The following is a 21,786-nucleotide window of genomic DNA, read 5'->3' as shown; positions in this document are numbered from 1 at the left end:
GGGCTGGCCGCTCCCCCAACCCCCAACCCAGGCAGAGACAGGGGAAAGAAATAAGAAAGGGTTGGGGGGGAGGAATAAATAAAAAAAAGGGAGTGAGGTCATTTCAATGAGAGCGCAGGAGGCGATCAGACAAGGTCGGCTCTCTCGGCGGAGGCACAGCCCCTGAAGAGCGCGGTGCTGCACACACCGGCCGCCGCGCTGCCCGCGCCGCCCGCGCCGCCCGGCCCCGCCGCCTGCCCGGCACCTTGGAGAGCTCCGCGACGCCGGGGCCGCGCTCGCCACCGTTGCGGGGCTGCGCGGGGCCCGGCGGCAGCGGCAGCGGGGCCGCCCCCCGGCAGCGCCCCTCAGCAGCGCCCGGCGGCCGCGGATGCGCCGCTCCGCCCCGACTGCCGGCGAAGGAAGAAAAGTTTGGGGGCGACTTGAGGCGGCGGGAGCGCCGGAGGAGAAGGAGAATGCGCGGTTTTCCCGGCTGATCGGGAAGGAAGGATGACCGAGGGAGGATGTGCACCAGCAGCCAGATCATCGGGAGCCTCCTGGTGCTCTCCGTGCTGGAGATAGGGTTAGGGGTGTCCAGCGTGGCCGTGGGGGCGGTCAGTTTCAGCCTGGTCCTCACAGAGCATAAACCTCAACTGGGAGACTCTTCTCCGGTATGGAGCGGGGTGTGTGTACGTTAGCCATTTCACTCTCTCTTTAACTCTTTATGGTGATGATCAGACCTTGCGAAGGCATTTCCCTCCCCTCCCTTCCCTTCCGCGTGTGCATGCTGCGCCGAGAGCCTCGCCGGGTCCATCTCCGATGTGCATGGGGGACAGTCTGCATACTCGTGGGGTGATGGGGGAGGCAAGGTGGGGAGAGGGGTGTGGAGTGGGAGGGGAGGGGGAGACCCCTTCTTTCTTGCTTCTTTTGATTTTTCAATTTTCCTGAGGACAATTGAACTTTCTGTGAAGCCACACTCATACCTGGGGAAGCCCAATGCTTCAAGTGGAACATGGGCCATGGCTTATCATCTTTAAATTGTCTGTGAGTTTTGCTTTTTAAAAGGAATAGTCCTGTGTCTGATGCCAGGACTGTCAAAATGTATTTTAAAATAATGTCAAGGGTATGTCAGTTGAGTTCTGAGCTCTTGGAGGAAAAAGAAAAAGAGAAAAAGATAAGGACAAGGAAAGGCATGTTCCCATGATCTGGGCATCATGAGCTTCTTGTAAAATGAGAAAGAAAAAAAAAAAAAGAAAGGAAAACAACACCAATAATGGGTTAATAGAAGCAGTATGCTCATGTCACAGAGCATTTCTCACTTCCCAAAATGTTGGGGTTTTGTTTTTGATTGTTTGGGGGGCTTTTTGTTTGTTTGTTTGTTTGTTTTTCAGTTCGAGATATCCAAGGAAAAAATTTCCTCCAAATGATTATTTATATTTATGAAACAAAGAATAGGAACTATTGAATATTCAGCCTAAACATGAGTGGGCATTTTTTGAACTCCAAAGCTGGTTTTGGCCAGCTGGGATTGTACAGCAGCATTTCTAAAAGGATTGTTTGCTTTGCTTGAGATAAGATGATAAATGCAGTGTAACCTCCTGTAATTTACAGATTCATTCTGATAAAGTGCTTCATGTAATATCCTCACTGTCAATAATTATTAATTATTGACAACAGTCACAAATATTTTTGGCAGCATATAAACAGACACATAATTCTGCACTGCAGAACAGGCAGGTGAGAAAGGAGAAGGAAGACCAAATAAGATAAGACAGCGGCCAACAGGTATTATATTGTCGAAATCAGTCCAAAGAGGGAGGTTTCTCATCATTAATGATGAAGAAAAAAGATCACTCACAAATATGTGTCTATCTGAAGGTTTAATAGCAGAGGGTGATATGCTGGGTTTCAATGAAGTCAAAGAGTTTTGACCAGTCTGTGAGATCAGTGCTTTATGCAGTGATGGCATTATGTGACAGCACTGTCACAGCTGATACCATTTCATGACTGTGCACATTTCCTGCACAACTGCCTCACTCGTTTTTATGCTTTGTTCCCCTAATGCTTGTACTAGCTGTATATTAATGCTCTGTTACATTAGATGTTGGGTCCAAAGAGCTTACAAGCAAAGCAAGTCAGAATAAAAGGATGTAAAGGAGTATAAACCAAAACTGATTGGTATAACAGGTGGTTGCATTAAGATACCAGCAGTCTGGCTGGTTTCAAGCTGTTTGTAGGCAGAGTTTTAGAGAAGTGTAAGACAGAGGGCAACAAAATGATTTTGCAGATATTTATAGACAATTCTCCCCATATGTGAGTGCAGAGGCATGAAAGGCAGCCCAAAGGGACTTGTTTGGAAATGTAACAAGTGGGTGAAGGATGCCCACCACTACAGCCAGTAGTGACAGGCATCAGCTGCTAGAAACTGAGCAAAGAACTGCAGGTTGAGTAGGCAAAGAGCAGCCATGGTGAAACTGTACAGTGGAAGCAAGCAGTTTATGTTTCCTGTAGTAGAGGAAATGAGATCTCACAGTGGTATGCAGAGTGAAATTACTTGGTTATAGAAGCTTACTTTGCCTTGAACCATAGACTTTTGGTCTAAAATGTCATCACTATGGTACCCTCTTTGTAACACTCCAGCAATTCAGATTGTCTGTTAGGTTGTGTTCCTCTGACTAGAGGACTGGCAGGTGAGACAGGACAAGAAAGGGGCCAGAGATCTGCCACTCTCCAGGGATGCTTACAGCCATGAAGAACTAGGTCTGAGTTAAGACACTGGGGAAAGATTTGTTTTCACAGTCTCAGAATTGTCCTGCTGCAGAAATAGCAGAAGCCACCTTTCTTCTCACTGGATCTTACCATGAGCACACATTGCTGTTATTCAAGAATATCTATCGAATAAAATACATTAGTTTTTCCAGACTACACTCTTGAATCAAGATTTTCCCCTGAGAAATGAGCATCAAGGAAAAGAAAGGGACATTAATAAAAAAAACTAATGATTTGACATGTTAGGATGCAGAACACTGGAGTTAAGTTAAACAGTGTCACGTCTCCCAGTGCAATTGACCCGGAAATACACTGAAAACTTTTGCCTCTGTTCTATCCTTTCATGTGGGTGGAACTCAGCAGAGGCCCAAGTTCATAAGGAAATAGATGAAGATAGCATCACCATGGAAACCTTAACCTGAATTCCTAAAATTTGGGCATCTTAAAATCATGCACATTCTATCTCCTATACTTTCCTCCCTATAATGCTTTGCAGTTGATGAACATTAGATTTCTTCTTAAAAGAAAGTTATGTTCTTATTGTTCACTATCTCCATTCAGCCCCATAATTTACTTATGTATCTAACTAAAAGCATGTGAATCCCACCCACAGGATTAGAGATACAAGTGAAGTTAACCATGAGCTGAAGTGCTCTGATCATTACATCCTCTGCATTATGTATAAGCAATCCAGTGGAATAGACAAGAATGAAGAAATGGAAAGCCTAGACATTGTCTACATCAAAAATGCATGGAAATGGGAAAGCAGTTTCTAGATTTGTTGTTGTTATTGGAGTTGAGCTGATAAGATAAGTTAAGATAGTGAGAGTTGTTTAAAATGTAGCCAAAAGAAAACAACTGAAGGTGTAGCTGACTTCTCAAATTATCTGGAGCACATAGAGACAGTTGTCCAATTTATTTTACATCATATCCAAGCTATTCTTCCTTAAATAGGCCACAGCTGCTAAATAATTAACAACACCACAAACAAGCAAACCAGAAAAGCACAAATTAAAAACCCCCAACAAAACAAAAGAAAATATTGAAAACAACAAAAAAAGAAACAAAAGAACCCCCCCCCCAACCAATTAAACATCCAAACCCCAAAAACCAACCAACAAAAAACCCAACAACCCCAAACAACAACAACAACCCACCAAACAAACAAAACCCCCAAAAAACTTCCAAAAAACAAACAAACATAAAAACCCAACACCAAAAGCAATCAACCCCCACCCCCCCACCCCCAGTCCCATACAATCTCAGGTGAACGTGTGGCTGATTGCTGGATTTTCTTTCTGTTTGTTAGGATTGTATTGGTATCATCTGCCCCACAAGATGTACTCAGTGTCTCTCAAACATTCTTTTTCTTTTTTTTTTTTAACCCATTCCAATTCAGTTAAAGGAGAAACTACAGAAATGATCCAGCCAATGAGCATGCTGAGCCAATATGCTAACATGGCAAGAACGACAGCATCCATAGCAAAGACCAAACTAAACAAACAACAACAACAACAATTTACCAGGAAATCATTCAGAAGATAATTCAAATAGTATTTACAAATTTTTTTTTTTTAAATGGTCATCCTGGCCTGCATCAAGAACAGCGTGGCCAGAAGGAGCAGGGAGGTCATTCTCCCCCTGTACGCTGCACTGGTTAGGCCACACCTCGAGTACTGTGTCCAGTTCTGGGCCCCTCAGTTTAGGAAGGATGTTGACTTGCTGGAATGTGTCCAGAGAAGGGCAACAAAGATGGTGAGGGGTTTGGAACACAAGTCCTATGAGGAGAGGCTGAGGGAGCTGGGGTTGCTTAGCCTGGAGAAGAGGAGACTCAGGGGTGACCTCCTTGCTCTCTACAACTACCTGAAGGGAGGTTGTAGACAGGTGGATGTTGGTCTCTTCTCCCAGGCAGCCAGTACCAGAACAAGAGGACACAGTCTCAGGCTGTGCCAGGGGAGGTTTAGGCTGGAGGTTAGGAAGAAGTTCTATACAGAGAGAGTGATTGCCCATTGGAATGGGCTGCCCAGGGAGGTGGTGGAGGCACCATCATTGGAGGTATTCAGGAGGAGACTTGATGGGGTGCTTGGTGCCACGGTTTAGTGGTTTAGGTGGGTTGGATTGGTTGATGGGTTGGATGCGATGATCTTGAAGGTCTCTTCCAACCTGGTCTATTCTATTCTATTCTATTCTATTCTATTCTATTCTATTCTATTCTATTCTATTCTATTCTATTCCATTCCATTCCATTCCATTCCATTCCATTCCATTCCATTCCATTCCATTCCATTCCATTCCATTCCATCCTCTCCCACCTCTATTTAGAACACAATGGTTGTGTCACTATCGCTATGAGTAGAGAATATATATTCACACACATATGTATATGGCTCTAATTGTCATTTATTCTGCAGAGGTGAACAAATTCTTGCTATAAATGAGATCCCTTCGCAGAACGAGGGAAAGAACGAAAGACAAAAGCCACATTATTAGTCACATACACCATCTATCTTAATATGCACTGATGATTCACTTATGGCTATGTCCCTCCACAGTAATATTTGCTTCCTTATAAAGACAAATATCTGAATGTATTCCAGAGGTATGCACTCTGTGGATGTTGGTCAGTCAGTCGGCATGTCTGTAGGGGCAGAGTTGTTTCCATGATTCGTGATGTTAGCACAGTGGAAGTGTGCCTGCCCTTCAAAAACTCTACATTTATAGTTTGGCTACAGAAATTTGCTTCAAGTTGGCACTTGAATTATTTTATTTTGGTGGCTTACTTTTACCCAAGACTTGAAGGAAAAGCAAAACTCTCTCAAAGCAAGACTTTAGACTAGCTAAATCAATGCTGGTGGCCTAAAATTTTAGGACATTAAATTTTTGCATCTAGTTTCTGCTTCTGCCAAGTTTCTTTTGGAAATACTAGGATGATTTTATTTATTTTCTTTTTCAAAAGAACACTAAAAAGAAAAAAAAATCACATTATTGTTTAGCATGTGGACAAAACGCAGATGTGATCCTATTTTACTTTAACACGTGCATTGCATTTCCATCAAACTGACCATATTTCTGGCTGGCTCCTGTTCCAGATGAAATGAATCATAGCACTGTCAGTGAGCTCAGAGGAAGCTGGAGAAAGTTCTGTTACCTGTAGGTAGGGGAGAAAGTACCAAGTGTGGGAGCTTCTTGCCTTGTATGGATCCAGGAAAATTCAATCCAGATGAGAGGACTTTAGTAGTCTATCAGTAGGTTTTTATTCAGACACTCCAGGAACAGAAACCAAGTTGGAAGATGTCCTATCCAAGGCGACTTGTAGGTTTTATTTATGAGGATCTGTTGAATACAGGCTGACTTAAGCATATGATTAAATATTTTGCTGAAGAGAAGACTTTATTTTACCTGCAGGGAATAATCATTTGGTTTGGGTTGGGTTGGTTTGGGTTGGTTTGAGTTGGTTTGGGTTGAGATAAAAGCAATCATACTCCAAACTAAGTATTTGATACAGAGCCAACAAAAAGCATTAGTATTTAAAATTGGTTATTCTGACAGGCCTTAAACAAGTAAATAAGTATTATTATTTTGTTCTGAGAATTTGGATGCATTTCCAAATGGCCACGAATCACTGATGGCAAGGTAGACTTTCAGATCCATAGACCCACGTCGAAATTTCCTTGAGTGTTTCTAAAAACTTTCCCTCATTTTTAAAGCACCTCTGCAGATTTAGAGCCACACAAATGGAAGCACTAATCACAAAAACTAGGGTGAAATTTAAACTGCTTGTATACAGCTTGGATCAGTGGGAACTGTAGCACCACCTGCTAAACAGCACACTGCCAAGTCAAGGTATTAGCTCAGATTAGACATGTTTTTAACACCATGTGTCCCTTCAAATAGCAGAGCTCCCCCTCTCAGCATGACAGATTTGGTAGCACATGGAGTTGGGTTGTGGCAATGCTGTTGCATCTGGTTCTGCATCAGGATGACCTAGAGCCAGGTACACATTCCTGTCTCCACAACCCCTTGCATGGGACAACAACATCATCAAATGTTTCCATCCTGATTCAGAAAGATGATTCTGTTTTTCTATAGAGGTAATGGGCAATACCACTTCCTAGACTCACTCTTGTTACCCATTGTTGTTTTTCTTTAGTTTAATGCCTTTATTTTCAAGAATGGATTTATGCCTGCACTAAGAAAACTTAATCCTTGTTCTGAAAGAACTTTGAAGAGTTAAAACTAGAGGCACCTGCCCTGCTCAGTTCACCCATTAGGGATTTCAGCTCTTTTTCTCATGTGGATGGAGCTGAAGCAGTAAGATTATTAAATATAACGGTCCTTTCTAGACATTACTCATTTCAAATTCCCGATTATTCTCATGTTTATATAGTTTTAGTGTGAAACACAGATTTTTCTGGTTAACCACCTGACAAGAGAACACAGAAATGAAACTGTTGATTCTATTGTGATGTTTTCTTCTTTCAAGTAGAGGATTATTTGAATTAGTATGATGTGCTTGCTTTTTCACTCTGTTACATTCAGATTTGGCATCATTCCCTTTCATGCACTTCATCAGATACTGATGGATGATCCAGAAAGCTGGAGGACTTTCCACACACTACAAAATGTGGGCTGCTTCTTTGTCATGAACAGTAACTAGTGATCAAGCACTTCTTATATTTTCTCCACTATTTTCTTCAGTGTCTCTCCAGAAATATTTTACATAGTTTTTATTTTCTCAAGAGAATTACACTCACCATTCCTTTTGCCTCCTCAAAATAGAAGAAAGTTTCCTTCTATTTATTTCTTCTTAGCTTCAATGAACATAGAAAAAAGTTCCTTTTCTTCTGCATGATGGAAATGAACACATCTTTGGCTCTCTGCAGATACAACTAAAACTGATCTTTCTTACAGACTACCAATAAGAAAGTCATCTTTTTCAAGGAGAAAGTGAGAAACCAAGAAAATATGAAATAGAGATGGATCCAAACCACAGAATTTGGATCTAAATTGAGATTGCAGTCTCCATAACAAAATCTCTGGGTGTTTGGATCCGAGGTTTATTTCAAGCCCATACTTAGAATCATAGCATTGTTAGGGTTGGAAGGGACCTCAAGGATCATCTAGTTCCATTCCCCCTGCCATGGGCAGGGACACTTCACACTACATCAGGTTGCTCAGAGCCACTTCCAGCCTGGCCTTAAAAACCTTCAGGGATGAGGCTTCCACCACCTCTCTGAGCAACCTGTTCCAGCATCTCACCACCCTATGGGGAAGAACTTCTTCCTAACACCCAATCTGAATCTGCACATTTCTAATTTTGTTCCCTTCCTCCTAGTCCTATCATTACCTTACTCCCTCCCCAGCTGTCTTGTAGGCCCCCTTCAGATACTGGAAGGCCACAATTAGGTCTCCTCGGAGCTTTCTCTTCTCCAGACTGAACAGCCCCAACTCTTTCAGTCTGTCCTCATAGGAGAGGTGCTCCAGCCCTCTGATCATCCTTGTGGCCCTTCTCTGGACACACTGCAGCATGTCCAGTTCCTTCCTGTAATAGGGACTCCAGAACTCCAGAATAGGGTCTCACCAGAGTGGAGTAGAGGGGGAGGATCACCTCCTTTGACCTGCTGGCTATGCTTCTCTTGATGCAGCCCAGGATGTGATTGGCTTTCTGGGCTGCAAGTGCACACTGGTGGTTCATGTTGAGCTTCTCACCTACCAGCACTTCCAGGTCCATTTCTTCAGGGCTACTCTCAAGCCAGTTGCTGCCTAGCCTGTATCGGTGCTTGGGATTGCCCTGACCCAGATGCAGGACCTTACATTTCGTCTTGTTGAACCTCATGAGGTTGGCTTGGGCCCACCTCCCCAGCCTGTCAAGGGCCCTCTGGATGGATCCCTTCCCTCCAGCGTGTCTGCTGCACCACATAGCTTGGTGTCATCAGCAAACCTGCTGAAGGTGCACTCAATGCCACTGTCATAGAATACATAGAATACATAGAATAAACCAGGTTGGAAGAGACCTTCAAGATCATCGCGTCCAACCCATCAACCAATCCAACTCCGCCCAAGCAACTAACCCACAGCACCAAGTACCCCGTCAAGTCTTCTCCTAAAAACCTCCAGTGATGGTGACTCCACCACCTCCCCAGGCAGCCCATTCCAATGTGCAATCACTCTTTCTGTATAGAACTTTTTTCTAACATCCAGCCTGTATCTCCCCTGGCGCAGCCTGAGACTGTGTCCTCTTGTTCTGGTACTGCTTGCCTGGGAGAAGAGACCAACATCCGTCTGTCTACAACCTCCCTTCAGGTAGTTGTAGAGAGTAATAAGGTCACCCCTCAGTCTCCTCTTCTCCAGGCTAAGCAACCCCAGCTCCCTCAGCCTCTCCTCATAGGGCTTATGTTCCAAACCCCTCACCAACTTTGTTGCTCTTCTCTGGACTCGTTCCAGCAAGTCAACATCCTTCCTAAACTGAGGGGCCCAGAACTGGACACAGTACTCGAGGTGCGGCCTAACCAGTGCAGTGTACAGGGGCAGAATGACCTCCCTGCTCCTGCTGGCCACACTGTTCCTGACGCAGGCCAGGATGCCATTGGCCCTCTTAGCTGCCTGGGCACACTGCAGGCTCATGTTCAGTCTACCGTCGACCAGCACCCCCAGGTCCCTCTCAGCCTGACTGCTCTCCAGCCACTCTGACCCCAGCCTGTAGCTCTGCATGGGGTTGCTGTGGCCAATGTGCAGAACCCGGCACTTGGATGTGTTAAATCTCATGCCGTTGGACTCTGCCCATCTGTCCAGCCTGTCGAGGTCCCTCTGCAGAGCCTCTCTACCCTCCAGCAGATCAACTCCTGCGCCCAGCTTGGTGTCATCAGCAAATTTACTGATGATGGACTCGATGCCCTCGTCCAGATCATCAATAAAGATGTTAAAGAGCAAGGGGCCCAGTACTGATCCCTGGGGCACACCACTGGTGACTGGCTGCCAGCTGGATGTGGCACCATTCACTACCACTCTCTGGGCTCGGCCCTCCAGCCAGTTCCTAACCCATCTCAGTGTGCTCCCATCCAAGCCATGGGCTGACAGCTTGGCCAGGAGTTTGCTGTGGGGAACGGTGTCAAAGGCCTTGCTGAGGTCCAGGTAGACTACATCCACAGGCCTCCCCACATCCACCAGGCGGGTCACCTGATCATAGAAGGAGATCAGGTTGGTCAGGCAGGACCTGCCCTTCCTAAACCCATGCTGGCTGGGCCTGATCCCTTGGCCATCCTCTAAGTGTTGCGTGATTGCACTCAGGATGACCTGCTCCATAATCTTTCCTGGCACTGAGGTCAGGCTGACAGGCCTGTAATTCCCTGGCTCATCCAACCGGCCCTTCTTGTGGATGGGTACCACGTTGGCCAGCTTCCAGTCAGCTGGGATCTCTCCAGTGAGCCAGGACTGATGAAAAATAATGGAGAGTGGCTTGGCCAGCTCATCTGCCAGCTCTCTCAGCACCCTAGGATGGATCCCATCTGGTCCCATGGACTTGTGGGGGTCCAAGCTGCTGAGGAGAGCTCCTATCACTTGCTCATGGAACACAGGGAAACCATGCAGCTCCCTGGCTCCCTCTGCCAGTTCTGCAGGCCAGCTGTCTGGTAGACGTTCTTTCCAGCTAGTAAAAACTGAGGTAAAGAAGGTGTTAAGTACCTCTGCCTTTTCCTCATCCTGTGTTACAACATTTCCTTCCATGTCAACCAAGGAGTGGAGGTTGTCCCTGCCCTTCCTCTTGCTATTAATATATTTATAGAAGGACTTTTTGTTGTCCTTCACATCAGAGGCCAGTTTAAGTTCCAAATATGCTTTTGCCTCCCTAATTTTCCTCCCATGTTGCCAACAAAGCTGTTAAACAAGACTGGTCCCAGTACTAATCCCTGAGGGACTCACTTGTCACTGGCCTCCACTTGGACATGGACCCACTGACAGCCACCCTTTGGGTGCAGCCATCAAGGCAGTTTTTTATCCACTGAATGGTCCATCCATCAAACCCATACTGCACCAGCTTGGAGACCAGGGTGTTATGTGGAACAGTGTCAAAGGCTTTGCTCAGGTCCAGATAAATAACATCAGCTGTTTGGCCTTCATCTATTGATGTTGTGACCTTGTCATAGAAGGCCACCAGGTTTGTCAGCAGGATTTGTCCTTGGTGAAGCTGTGATGATTGTACCAAATCAACTCTTCATTATTCTTCTGCCTCAAGAGTGCCTCCAGGGGGATCTGCTCCATGATCTTATCTGGCACAGAGGTGAGACTGACTTGCCTATGATTTCCTGGGTCATCCTTCTTTCCCTTTTGAAAATGGGGGATTTATTTCTCCTTTTCCAGTCAGTGGGGACCTCCCCAGACTGCCATGACTTTAGAATAGAATAGAATATAGATTATAGAATATAGAATATAATAGAGAGCAGTTTAGCAACCTCATCTGCCAGTTCCCTCAGCACCTGTGGGTGTATCCCATCAGGTTTCACAGACTTGAACACTTTTGGGTTCCTCAGATGGTCGCAAGCCTGATCTTCACTCACTATGGGAGGACATCTTCCAGTTCCTGGCATTATCTTCCATTATTCTGGGAGTGTGGCTGGAGCCCTTGCCAGTGAAGACTGAGTTAAAGAAGTCATTGAGAACCTCAGCCTTCTCCATATCACTTGTCACCAGTTCACCTGTTTCCTTTCTGAGGGGGGCCACACCTCCCCTAGTCTTCTTTTTTACCATTAACATACCTGTAGAAAGTCTTATTGTTCCCTTTGATCTCCCTGGCCAGCTTTAATTCTAACTGAGCTTTACTTAATATAAAGCTTTATTTAATATAAAGTAAATTAAAGCACATTCAAAATAAGCAATCTCCTTTTCTGGGAGGTCTTTGGTTCTTTATTCCAAAATTCAGCAGACCAGAACAAAGATCTACAATTATGTATATTGAATATAAGCAGCTGCAGTGTGAACAGCAGACTCCACAAATGGACACTATTGCATCACCTTGCAATCACAGAAGTGCTATCAAAGGGCCTGTGACTCTGACAGGTCCCTAGCAAATCTCCACTGGAAAGGGGACTGAGGCAATCACAGCCCACTGAGTCTAAAAGTACCTTTTGTGCTTTGCACCATCTTTCTTTGGGTTTTTTATCAACCAAAGAGTGGTTCTGCCCCCATCTATTATTGGTTGATGCATTCAATCCTGCCACCTCTGCTAGTCTTGACACAAAATATCATGAATCACAGGAGGTATGAATAAGCCCAGAAGCAAAGGGAATTGCTTGCAAATAATATTCTATGTAGGTTTTTAAGTTAGATTTCAGATCTTTTAGCCTTTTAGAATTTTTCCTGATGAATAATAATTAAAAGCAAATTGCAGTAGTGAAACAAGTCCCAGTCAAAGGTCCTTCTCTCCCAGGGCATTATGGAAGGGCTACTACTTAGCTGATCCTTCATTAAATGTTTTAGCCTTATTCTCCTCATGGATATGAACACTTCAACAATTGTTCATTCTTTATAATGATCTTATCTTCAGTGATATATTTTTTACACTCCAAATATACACTCTTGAAAACAAGGTATTAGAAAACTACTGAACTATTCTTTCAGCTGTGAATGTAAATTACCAAATCCCCAACTTTTAAAACCAGTTGACACACACTTGTTAAAAATTCAAAGAGTCTTTGATGGTGTCATCCAGATGCCTTCTGTAAGCTTTCCAGAACTGACACATTTTTGTTTATATAAAATTTTCCTTTCAATCTTACTCAATCACTACAGAGAGAAATTATTAATCCAATTTATCAAGTCCAACTGAATATAATGTAATTACAGTGATGTCTTCAACACCTCTTTTTTTTTTTTTCCTGAGGTTTCTGCATGAATACTGAGAAATAAAAATCTCTGCATGTCAATGTCTGAAGCATCTGAAGGAATTGAAGGCAATCTTCAAGTAACAGGACTGGGAATGACACTTCAAAACTTTGCAGAAAGTCTGAGTGAAATCTTACAAATCATGTGTGATAGTTCTGAGCTGAAATCTCCTCTGCCTGTGGGAAAGGGGCAGAGGGAGCCTTATCCATCAGTGTTCTGATTATTCCAATGGGTGAGCTCTAGTCGCATTGGACGGTTGTTATGTCCTGAGCCATTCAGGGTCACGGTCTACAAGACACAGCCCTCTCTGTAATCAGATTGGTACTAAGTCCACATCCTGTGCTTAGCACAGAGGTAAATATACAAAATTTAACCATATTCATTGTGGGGAACTAAGTCATTGGCCTACTCGAGCAGCTCCAGAGGGTCAAAAAGATGATGAGGGGGATGGAGTGACCCTGCCTGTAAAGACAAGCTGAGAGAGTTGACATTGTTCACCATGGAGTAGAGAAGGAATGGGCTGCCAGGGAGGTGTTCAAGAGGGGATTTGACATGGCACATGGTGCCATGGTTTAGTCATGATGTCTGTAGTGACAGGTTGGACTTGATGATCTTTGAGGTCTCTTCCAACCTTGGTGATTCTGTGATTCTGTGTGACACCTTATAGTGGCCTTCCAGTACTTTAAGAGGGCCTACAGGAAAGACGGGAGAAGACTGTTCATCAGGGAGTGTAGTGATAGGATGAGAGAAAATGATTTCAAATTGAAATTTGAGAGTAGATTTAGACTAGATATAAGGAAGAAATTCTATACTGCAAGGTTGGTGAGACACTAGAACAAGCTGAGTGGATGCCCTGGAAGTGTTCAAGGCCAGGTTGGATGAGGCTTTCAGCAACTGATCTAGTGGAAGGTGTCTCTGCCCATGACAAGGCGGGTAGAACTAGATGATCTTTAAAGTGTCTTCCAACTCAAACCATTCTTTGATTCCTTGATTTAATGGACCTAACTCAGAGTAAAAATATATCTCATCTTATGCTTAGTTACATGAATGAACTAGTGTTAGTTGGAGAAAGATAAACTACGTGCTAAACCACCTCCTCAACTGGTATACAGAAGTTGCAAATTTTTTGAAGGTAAATGAGATGCATATGCAATATGTTACAGGGGCCCTGAATGATGTATGGAAACTGCTTTTTAAAGTTATTTCCTTTTCATTTTTTTATGCAACAGCCAGATCTGTTCTGTGGTTTAATCCTAAATCCAAATTGAGTACAGCTTGCTAGAAATACCATCTCAGTGCAAAAAAAGGATGTGAAAAAAAATCCAGTTTTGAAACTCTGCAATTACTTCCCAACAGAGGTGTAGGCTTAGCTTTACTGAAAATAAGTTTATGAGGTATTGAAAAAGAAAATTTTTGAGAGCACTGCAGACACCTGGTGAAGGTCTTGTTGCTTTCATACAGTACTGTATTTCCTATCATGACTGCTCCCTCAGGGACTATTTGCTGTTTCCCTTATTAAATTTTTCTATGGGAGGAAAAAGAGCCACCAGAGAACATCATCAGTCTTTGATGCAGGTCACTAAAAAGCATTAACATCTATTCATATCAGCTAATAGGGGGTGTCTCTGATTTGGTTAATTAGTTTTTTTGTCTAATGCTTGATGCAACAATTAAGAGATCTGTTTGTGAAAGGGAGATACATGAAAAAAAAAAAAACAAAACAGGTCTCTATGTGCTGTCTCTTGCATTCTTGCCCAGAGTTCCACTGTCTTGGGGACAAAAATCCACGTATGATCCCCCAGTGGTTCAGACGGTAGGAACCGGGCATAAAGTAGATGATTAGATCACTGACTATTGCCTTGTTAAACTTTTCTGAGGAAAACAGTAAAAAAGCATCTTTGGCTTGCAACATCAGCTTGGGTTTTTTTCATGTTTTGTTTACCCAAGCAGTTTAAAAGTGGGGGGTTTTGGGGTTTTTGTTTGTTTTTCTTATGAGTAATCACCCTCAGTCTGACTTCTCATTCCAGTTTCTTCTTCTGGGATAGGTGCATTTATGGTTGGGTTACAACTTCCTGAAACAGAAGGTTTGTGATAAAAATGCTGACAACTGTAACCATTGCCTAACCTACTGTAATGGTCACTATTACAGCAACACAGCAGGATTTAAACTTGAGACCTCTAATAATGAAATAATTGCCTTTTTTTTTTCTTTTTCTTTGTAGTTTCTACTTTGTGGCATATGTGGAATACTGTGTGCCAAAAAAAAGTCTGGACTCGTTGTAAGTTACTGCACTGCATATATAACACATGAGTATTTGAAATCTAACTCGAACTCCTTACTGGGGGCTTTCTGTGTCCAAGTGTTTCTGATGAAAATTGGAAGTCTGGCTTAATTTTCTGTCAGCTTGATTATTTTGCTGTGTATACAGGAGTCAAGTAAAGCCAGCATAAGTGTGAAGGGAAAATAAGATCTCCATCAGATTATTTTTGAATATTGATGAGTTATTCTGAACCCTGTTACAAGTCTCATTTCTTAAAGCATGTGGAACATGACCACTTTCTAAGGGGCATCTGTTCTGGTGGTCTCATGGAATAGTCCCTTCCCAGTGGACTGAGGTATACAGCCTGAATGCCAAGTTTCTGACAAAATTCTCATCCCAGCTGTGCACAGAAGTGGTCTGTAAGGCTCCATAAATTGTTCCTGCCACAGCAGTTTAAGTGCATATAGAAAGCTATATGAAGTAACATCAAAGATCAACATCTAGACATCAAGCAGTCTCAAGGGGAGTGAATAAGACAATAATTTAGCAGTTTCTCCATAATAAAGTCTTTTGCCCTTAAGTAATTTGTAGTTTAAGGACCAGGGCAGCATCTTTAATTACAAAGTGACAGGAGATCTTTACACGTCTCATTAATTGCAGCCCATTTCACATCCTTGTAAAGTTCTCAGAAATATTTGAACTGAGTTAAAAATAAACAAAGAAGCAAATACAGTCACCACACTGACCTGCTGTAGAGGTGCATCACAGATTTCCTTGTTGGCTCTCTTGCTTCTTTCACATTCACCCTGAACAAAGCAAACCTCCAAACTGCTGACTGAACAAATTAGAATTGAACAGGAGGCAGAGTCAGCTGGCACACAAAGCAAGAGATTCATTGTGAACACAAGGCGTTCACGCCTGAGAAGTGGTGTGAAACTGCACAATCAAAATGATGACACGTTCTGCAATGTGACTGTTTAGAATGAAACAGTGGAAATCAGAAGATTTGTGTCCTAGAAGTCCTTCTGTTGACTTGCTTTTAACACGATCGCCTCGTGTGGGCCACGTTAAATTCAGCTTTACCTTAATGCGACATCAATCTCAACTCTTGTACACCAGAAGGCATTGTATTCCCTTGGAGCATTCTGGGAGCATTCTGGGAGTTAAAAAATGAATTGAAGTATTTTTTCAGTCCATGATGCTACTAGACCATCGAGCTGTAGTTAGCCTCATTTTTCATATGAATGAATCTGTCTCTTGAAGATGCTACTGTGACATAACCTCTCTTGTCTTTCCTGACAGATGATACTTTTCTCTGCCTGTTGCATCTGTGGACTGATCGGAGGAATCTTAAATTTTCAATTTCTTCGTGCTCTGACAAAGAAGTCGTCTGCTCTCTATTCTTTGCATCTTGCCTCCATGTCTCTTGCATGCATTGGAATTGGTGGTTGCACCCTTTCTTCATGGCTCACTTGTCGGCTAGCCAGCTATGAACAAAGGCGAATGTTCTCAGAAAGAGAACATTCGTTGCATCACTCCCATGAAATGGCAGAAAAAGTGAGTGGTGTGTCCTCCCTTATTTGTTCTGCTTCTCCTAAAATGCTACTGTATGTGTTAATGTTTACAATTGGCAGTTTTCAGTTTTATATGAGAAAGAGCTTCTGGGAAATGAAATGCTGCCATTCTCTGTAAGCTTTATTGTGTTGCATTATATGGAGCTATTTTTAGGTACTGTATATATGCAGTACATCCATTTCAATGAAGTACATCCATTTTCAACATAATTCCATTGTATAGCTATTCAACAGTTTAGCTGCTAAATATAGAACTCCATAAATAATTGGAAGCCTTATTAATATGGATTATCATGTGTTGTACAGTGAAAAAGCACAGAATGCTTTCTGTAACCACATCATTGCATGCTTCCAGAGTTAAATCAATTTCTTCCTCTCCCAAGTATTCAGCTTATAAAACAGGTTATTTAAACACCAAAGCCACAGTTCACAAACTTGCATGATTAAGCCTAAGCAAGTAAGGGCATATTTAGGCACCTAAATGAAACTGGTCTGGTTCGCAACAGCACTGAGCATTTACTACCTTTCTTTGTTAGAAGGAAACTTACCAAGATGTCTAGGTCTATATTTAAGTGCTGAAACCTAAGTCCCAAAGTTAACCAGGTAAGGCCAAAAGAATGAATTGCATAGAATCTTGAAATCAGCCCCTTGGATTTACAGATCTGATTAATATTTGAGAAGTAACATGTTCACTGACACCCTGTGTCTATGGGACTTTGTATCTAATGCTTTTCATTTGAGAAATTAGTTGAGAAGGGAACAAAGGTCAAGTGGACTGTCTATCTAAACCTCCATGTGCAAGTTTGCATTACAGTGAAGTTCAACAGTCTGTATCATATCAACTGAGACCTCTGAACAGCAGAATGAGGATTCATTCACTCAGATTTGTAAAGTGTTTTCAGATTCTCTCACAAAACATGATATAGCATTTAACTGTTCATTAAGTAAAAATTATTGATATTCTCTGGTTTCTTAACTGAGATGAGACACCAAGTAGAAACATATACATCTGAAGAGGTTTGAAATGTGTTTTTAAAAGCTGAATGGTACAGGTTACAGCAGCAACAGAAAGCAGTGATAAAATCAAGATAAGAGATACAATTCCCCCTCTCATTTTAAAATTAATCCAAATTCTGATGAGCTACAGTGGCAAGTATGACCATGGCCTTGCAGATAGTAGGCTATATTGCCTTTCAAAGAGGATCTTCCCTCATCAAGGGCAAAGATGAGGCCCATTTGAGAGAAAGAGAGAGAGAAAATAAATGGCCCAGGAAGACAAAAGTTTCAAAACAGAGACAACTGCTAATTTTATCAATTTGGGCTGAAGGTGATCATGTATAGCAGTAGTTCCTGCCCTGTTCTACTGAGTTTTTAGACACTTAGCAATGAGGATTGTCAAATGCCCATGTATCTTGGGTGAAGTGCTATGATTGATGCGCAGAGCAACTGTACTGCACACGCTCAGGGACTGTGGGATGCACCCCACTGATTGTGGCCTCCCTGCATGTGTGTTGTACCATCAAGTGTGCATGCTGAGATGGTTTGACCTGGGACTTCTTAGACCTACAGCCTGTGAAATGCCTGCTGTTGGCAGTTTAGCTCAAGGCACGCCCCTAAAGAAATAATGAAAAATAGCTTTAAAGACTCGCATTAAATGAGGCCCTGATTTAGAAAATAGCTTTAAAGTGTTTTATACATAAGACTATTTTGTACATTTGTACTGATATACAGTAATATAGACATGTACTGCATGTGCATTTGTTTGTGCTATATTTATTGTATAATTGTTATATTTATATTAGAGATTGAGGGGTATTGAAATAACCGACCTGCCCAGCTGCCCGGTGGTTCCCCCGACACCAGAGTTACCTCCAAGGTACGCTGAACACTAGGGAGCTACCATATTTTTATGTCACTTCAGGAAGGGCCACCTCTAAGAGAAAGTCATAGTTTCAGCTAATCAAAGTTGGCTGATGCTGTGATGTCACTCTGAGTCAGGAATGGTGCTTCCAAGTAGTGACATAATTCTACATGGTGAACCCTGCAATCTGGAAGTAAGTTGAGTATTTAAAATATTCACCCTAGTAACAGACATCCAAATGTTCCTATTTGGATGTTGCCACCATTGACTCACTCTGCTTCTAATCTGTGTGCTCCTTCATTTCTTGACTTCAGCAACATTTTCTTAATGTATTAATACTTTTATTTCCTTTTCACTATTTTCAGAAATGACTGTGATATTCTAATAGCTGATGTCTGTAGAGGATCCAAGCAGAAAAGCTGACAAAAAGAAACTTACACTCACTCACGAGCAGCCTTCTGACAGCACTACTATCAGCATGGCTGACTGATAATTGATAGTTAATATTAAATGGCTTTGATAGCTTTGGTCCTTTTCCCAGGTGACTGATATCTTCAGTGTAGATAAAAAAAAAAAACAAACAAGTATGGGTACCACCTACAAACAGGCAAAATGGAATGCCCTGTTTCAGAGCAGACAACCCTCAGACTGAGATCCAGAGCCCAGTGTTAGGTATGCCTGTTCCTCTTCAGTATATGAGGCAAATAAAGCACCATACGACAACATCCAACACTGTCACTTGCTAAATTGAGAGCTGCATGGTTTAAAAATCAGTGAGTTTACTCACATTATTTTCTCTGAAACTTAAATTTGTTTCAGAAGTATCAATTTGGTAAGGTTCCTTGGTTTGATGGCCCTAAATATACTTTACAAAGAGGAATAGGACATCCTTTCTCTCAAGAACTGCACAAGGAACAATTAAGTCTCATGACCTACTTTAAAACATAGCTGATAGCACCTGAGAGAGGAAGCATCAGTGCTGCCACTTTATGTTAAACTCTGAATTCTGGTTTCTGCCTCCCAAACTATTTATACATCAACTATTGTGGATGAAAAGAGAGAGAAAGAGTCAGACTAGGATTAAAGATGAGGTCCCAGAACTTTCTTCTCTTTATCATTAGTCTCGGCTGCGATGCTATAGCATCAGGCTCTCTCTTTCTTTCTGATTAGCCCAATGACTCTTGCCTTTCCTCATAAAAGCAGGACAAATAGATCCTTCTTCTTCCACATTCTCTCCAAGTGTACCTAGGAGGTAGAAGAGTTGGATTTAACCCTTCCACGCAGAGAAGAACTTTTGTTTCTCATGTAAATATTTTGGAACTAGTCCATCAGTGGCACCTCCACTGCATCTACCTGAACTTTAAAAATATTAGCTCAAACTGCATTTTTCTGGGTGCCCATTCCTTTTGGCATAGTTAGATGTTCTCTGAGATCTGCCATAAAACATAAACAGCAGATAACTTCATTTCTGAATCCAGATTCAATTTGGTATGAAATTGGCCTAGGACTGCTGAGAATAAGGCAGCTCTAAGCATAAACTCTATGAGGCTTTGTAGTCTTGCAGGTCAGAGAATTGTTTAATGAATGTAGCCATCACCAGGCTTAGACAGCTGCTAAGTAGGTGTTTGGATTGCCATTTTAGAATTAGAAAACCTACCTCCAAATAAAACCTGGTTTAGGTGCTCTAGGATTCTGACTCATGATCAGGTCAGCTTGTTCGGGCATGACTCATCTGCCACTTGAGTGGCAGTTGCTGAACAGCTAAAAATCTTAGTCTGGCATGATAAGGGAAAACCCAAATCAGTCTCATTCCAAGGAAAGCAGTCAGAACCCCTGGAGCATATTTGGATCTAGAATTGTTTCCCAAATGTCTATCCCAGATGGCATCAAAGGGCATCTGTTTGTAGCATGACATCACAGAAACCGGTTTGAATGGAAACAAAGACTTAATTACCATCTTGTTCCTTTGTAGATTACCACACAAGCTTGAGATGATGCACTTTCAAAGGACAATGTCACCAAATCTGCACAGATGCCATCAATGCTGTATATGTTGTCTGAGAGCAATGTCCAACTTAATCAGTACCACTGAGTCTATCGACTTTCAAATGTACTTACTTTACATAGGAAGAAATGTGATTTTTTTTTTCCCTACAGTGAGATTTATCAAGCTAAACAAAAAAAAAAAATGACAAAGTTTTTCTGAAATTCAGAGTTTGTTAAACTTTTATTAAAACCTTAGCTAGCCGAATTTGAAACCCCATAAAATGCTTGCCATACTAATCAGTGTTTTCTACTCTTGTTGCAGGAAATGACAGACAACCTAAGCAATGGTGGCCCACATTTGATTTATAATGGAAGTGTATATTAAAAGGTTTTTAAAAGTTCCATGGAAAGAAGTGGTTTTAGAATTTTCTTCAGGAAAAAAAAAAATAGACTCCAAGAAATTGTGCAAATGGAACTACCTTAGCTTTTATGGCTCAAGTGTCACAACTGCAGAACAGCACAGCTGCATTTCTCTTTTAGAAAGATGTTCAGAATTTGTCTCCTAAACATTTTGCGGATATACAGTATTTATTCACTTCCTGGCTACTCTCTTTTGTTTGTTTGGGATTGGTTGGGTTTGTTTTTTTTTCTGAATAACATTTCAGAATTGTGATGATATTTGAAATAGACATCTCAAAGCTCTTCTTCTAATGAAGCCTCAAAAACTGGGAAAAGAAGAAATAATTAAACTAAACCGCATTCAGCCTGGTCACAGGATTCCTAAAGAGAAGAGAAGAGGACAGAGGAAGGATGGCTCAGGGGAATCATTTTCTTCTCCCCACTTGGCAGCATCTGGTGTAATATGATGGCTTCAGATCATGTGGCATGGTACCAGCGATGCATCTGCACAGTCCCCCTCCCTGCATTGCAAATGCATTCAGCCTCAGTTTTCCCAGTAGATCATATCAAAAGAGAGTGCAAATTACTCTTCCAAAAGGCTCCCATTTCACATTCAGAGTGTATATGGACAGTGTGCTGAAAACAACAATGTCTTTGTTTTGAAAGACAGAATGCTCTAAGAAGGCCATAAATCAAAACCTCAACAATGCCTTGTTGTAAAAAAGTTGTAAATATTTCCAATTTGTGAATGAAGTATATTTCGTAATTTGTTCATAAAAGATGACAAATAAAGTGAAATGTAAACCAGATATTTTAGAGAGTTCTTTGGGGTATTTTTCTTATTAGAAAGCTCTTCCACAGCTGAGCTCTCATGCCTACAGTTTTGCACAAAACATTGAAATGTTCCTGAAGGGGTGTAGCAAGCTCAGAAAGGAGAAAAACAAAGGCTGAACAGAAGCATGGCCAAGCTCAGAACATGCTAGCAACTCTGCACACCCACCACAGAGTTCAGGGTCTCTTAAAGCAGTGTATATGTTAATGTAGCAGCTTCACTGTGATATAAGTCTCTTACTTAAATATCATG

The 21,786-nt window shown here is 42.1% G+C and overlaps 1 protein-coding gene across 5 annotated transcripts; it reads left to right on the top strand.

Annotated features, from left to right (window-relative positions):
- Nucleotides 1-347: 347 nt before the first annotated feature.
- On the top strand, nucleotides 348-21,511 carry TMEM196 (transmembrane protein 196). 5 transcript variants are annotated; one of them, XM_009907245.2, is made up of 5 exons: nucleotides 348-659; nucleotides 14,844-14,900; nucleotides 16,185-16,439; nucleotides 18,259-18,332; nucleotides 20,626-21,511. In XM_009907245.2, the coding sequence occupies exons 1-5, from the start codon at nucleotides 501-503 to the stop codon at nucleotides 20,630-20,632; spliced, it is 552 nt and encodes a 183-aa protein (XP_009905547.1). In that variant the 5' UTR covers nucleotides 348-500; the 3' UTR covers nucleotides 20,633-21,511. The 5 variants fall into 5 exon arrangements, with proteins under 5 accessions (XP_009905547.1, XP_054017144.1, XP_054017145.1 ...); XM_054161169.1 differs by having other exon boundaries at nucleotides 349-665; XM_054161170.1 differs by having other exon boundaries at nucleotides 353-647.
- The last annotated feature ends 275 nt before the right edge of the window (nucleotides 21,512-21,786 follow it).

Source organism: Dryobates pubescens, chromosome 4 (genome assembly GCF_014839835.1).
Source record: "Dryobates pubescens isolate bDryPub1 chromosome 4, bDryPub1.pri, whole genome shotgun sequence".
In the NCBI taxonomy this organism is placed as follows: domain Eukaryota; kingdom Metazoa; phylum Chordata; class Aves; order Piciformes; family Picidae; genus Dryobates; species Dryobates pubescens.
Note: the sequence above shows the minus strand (reverse complement) of the source record. Positions and strands in the feature narration are given on the sequence as shown.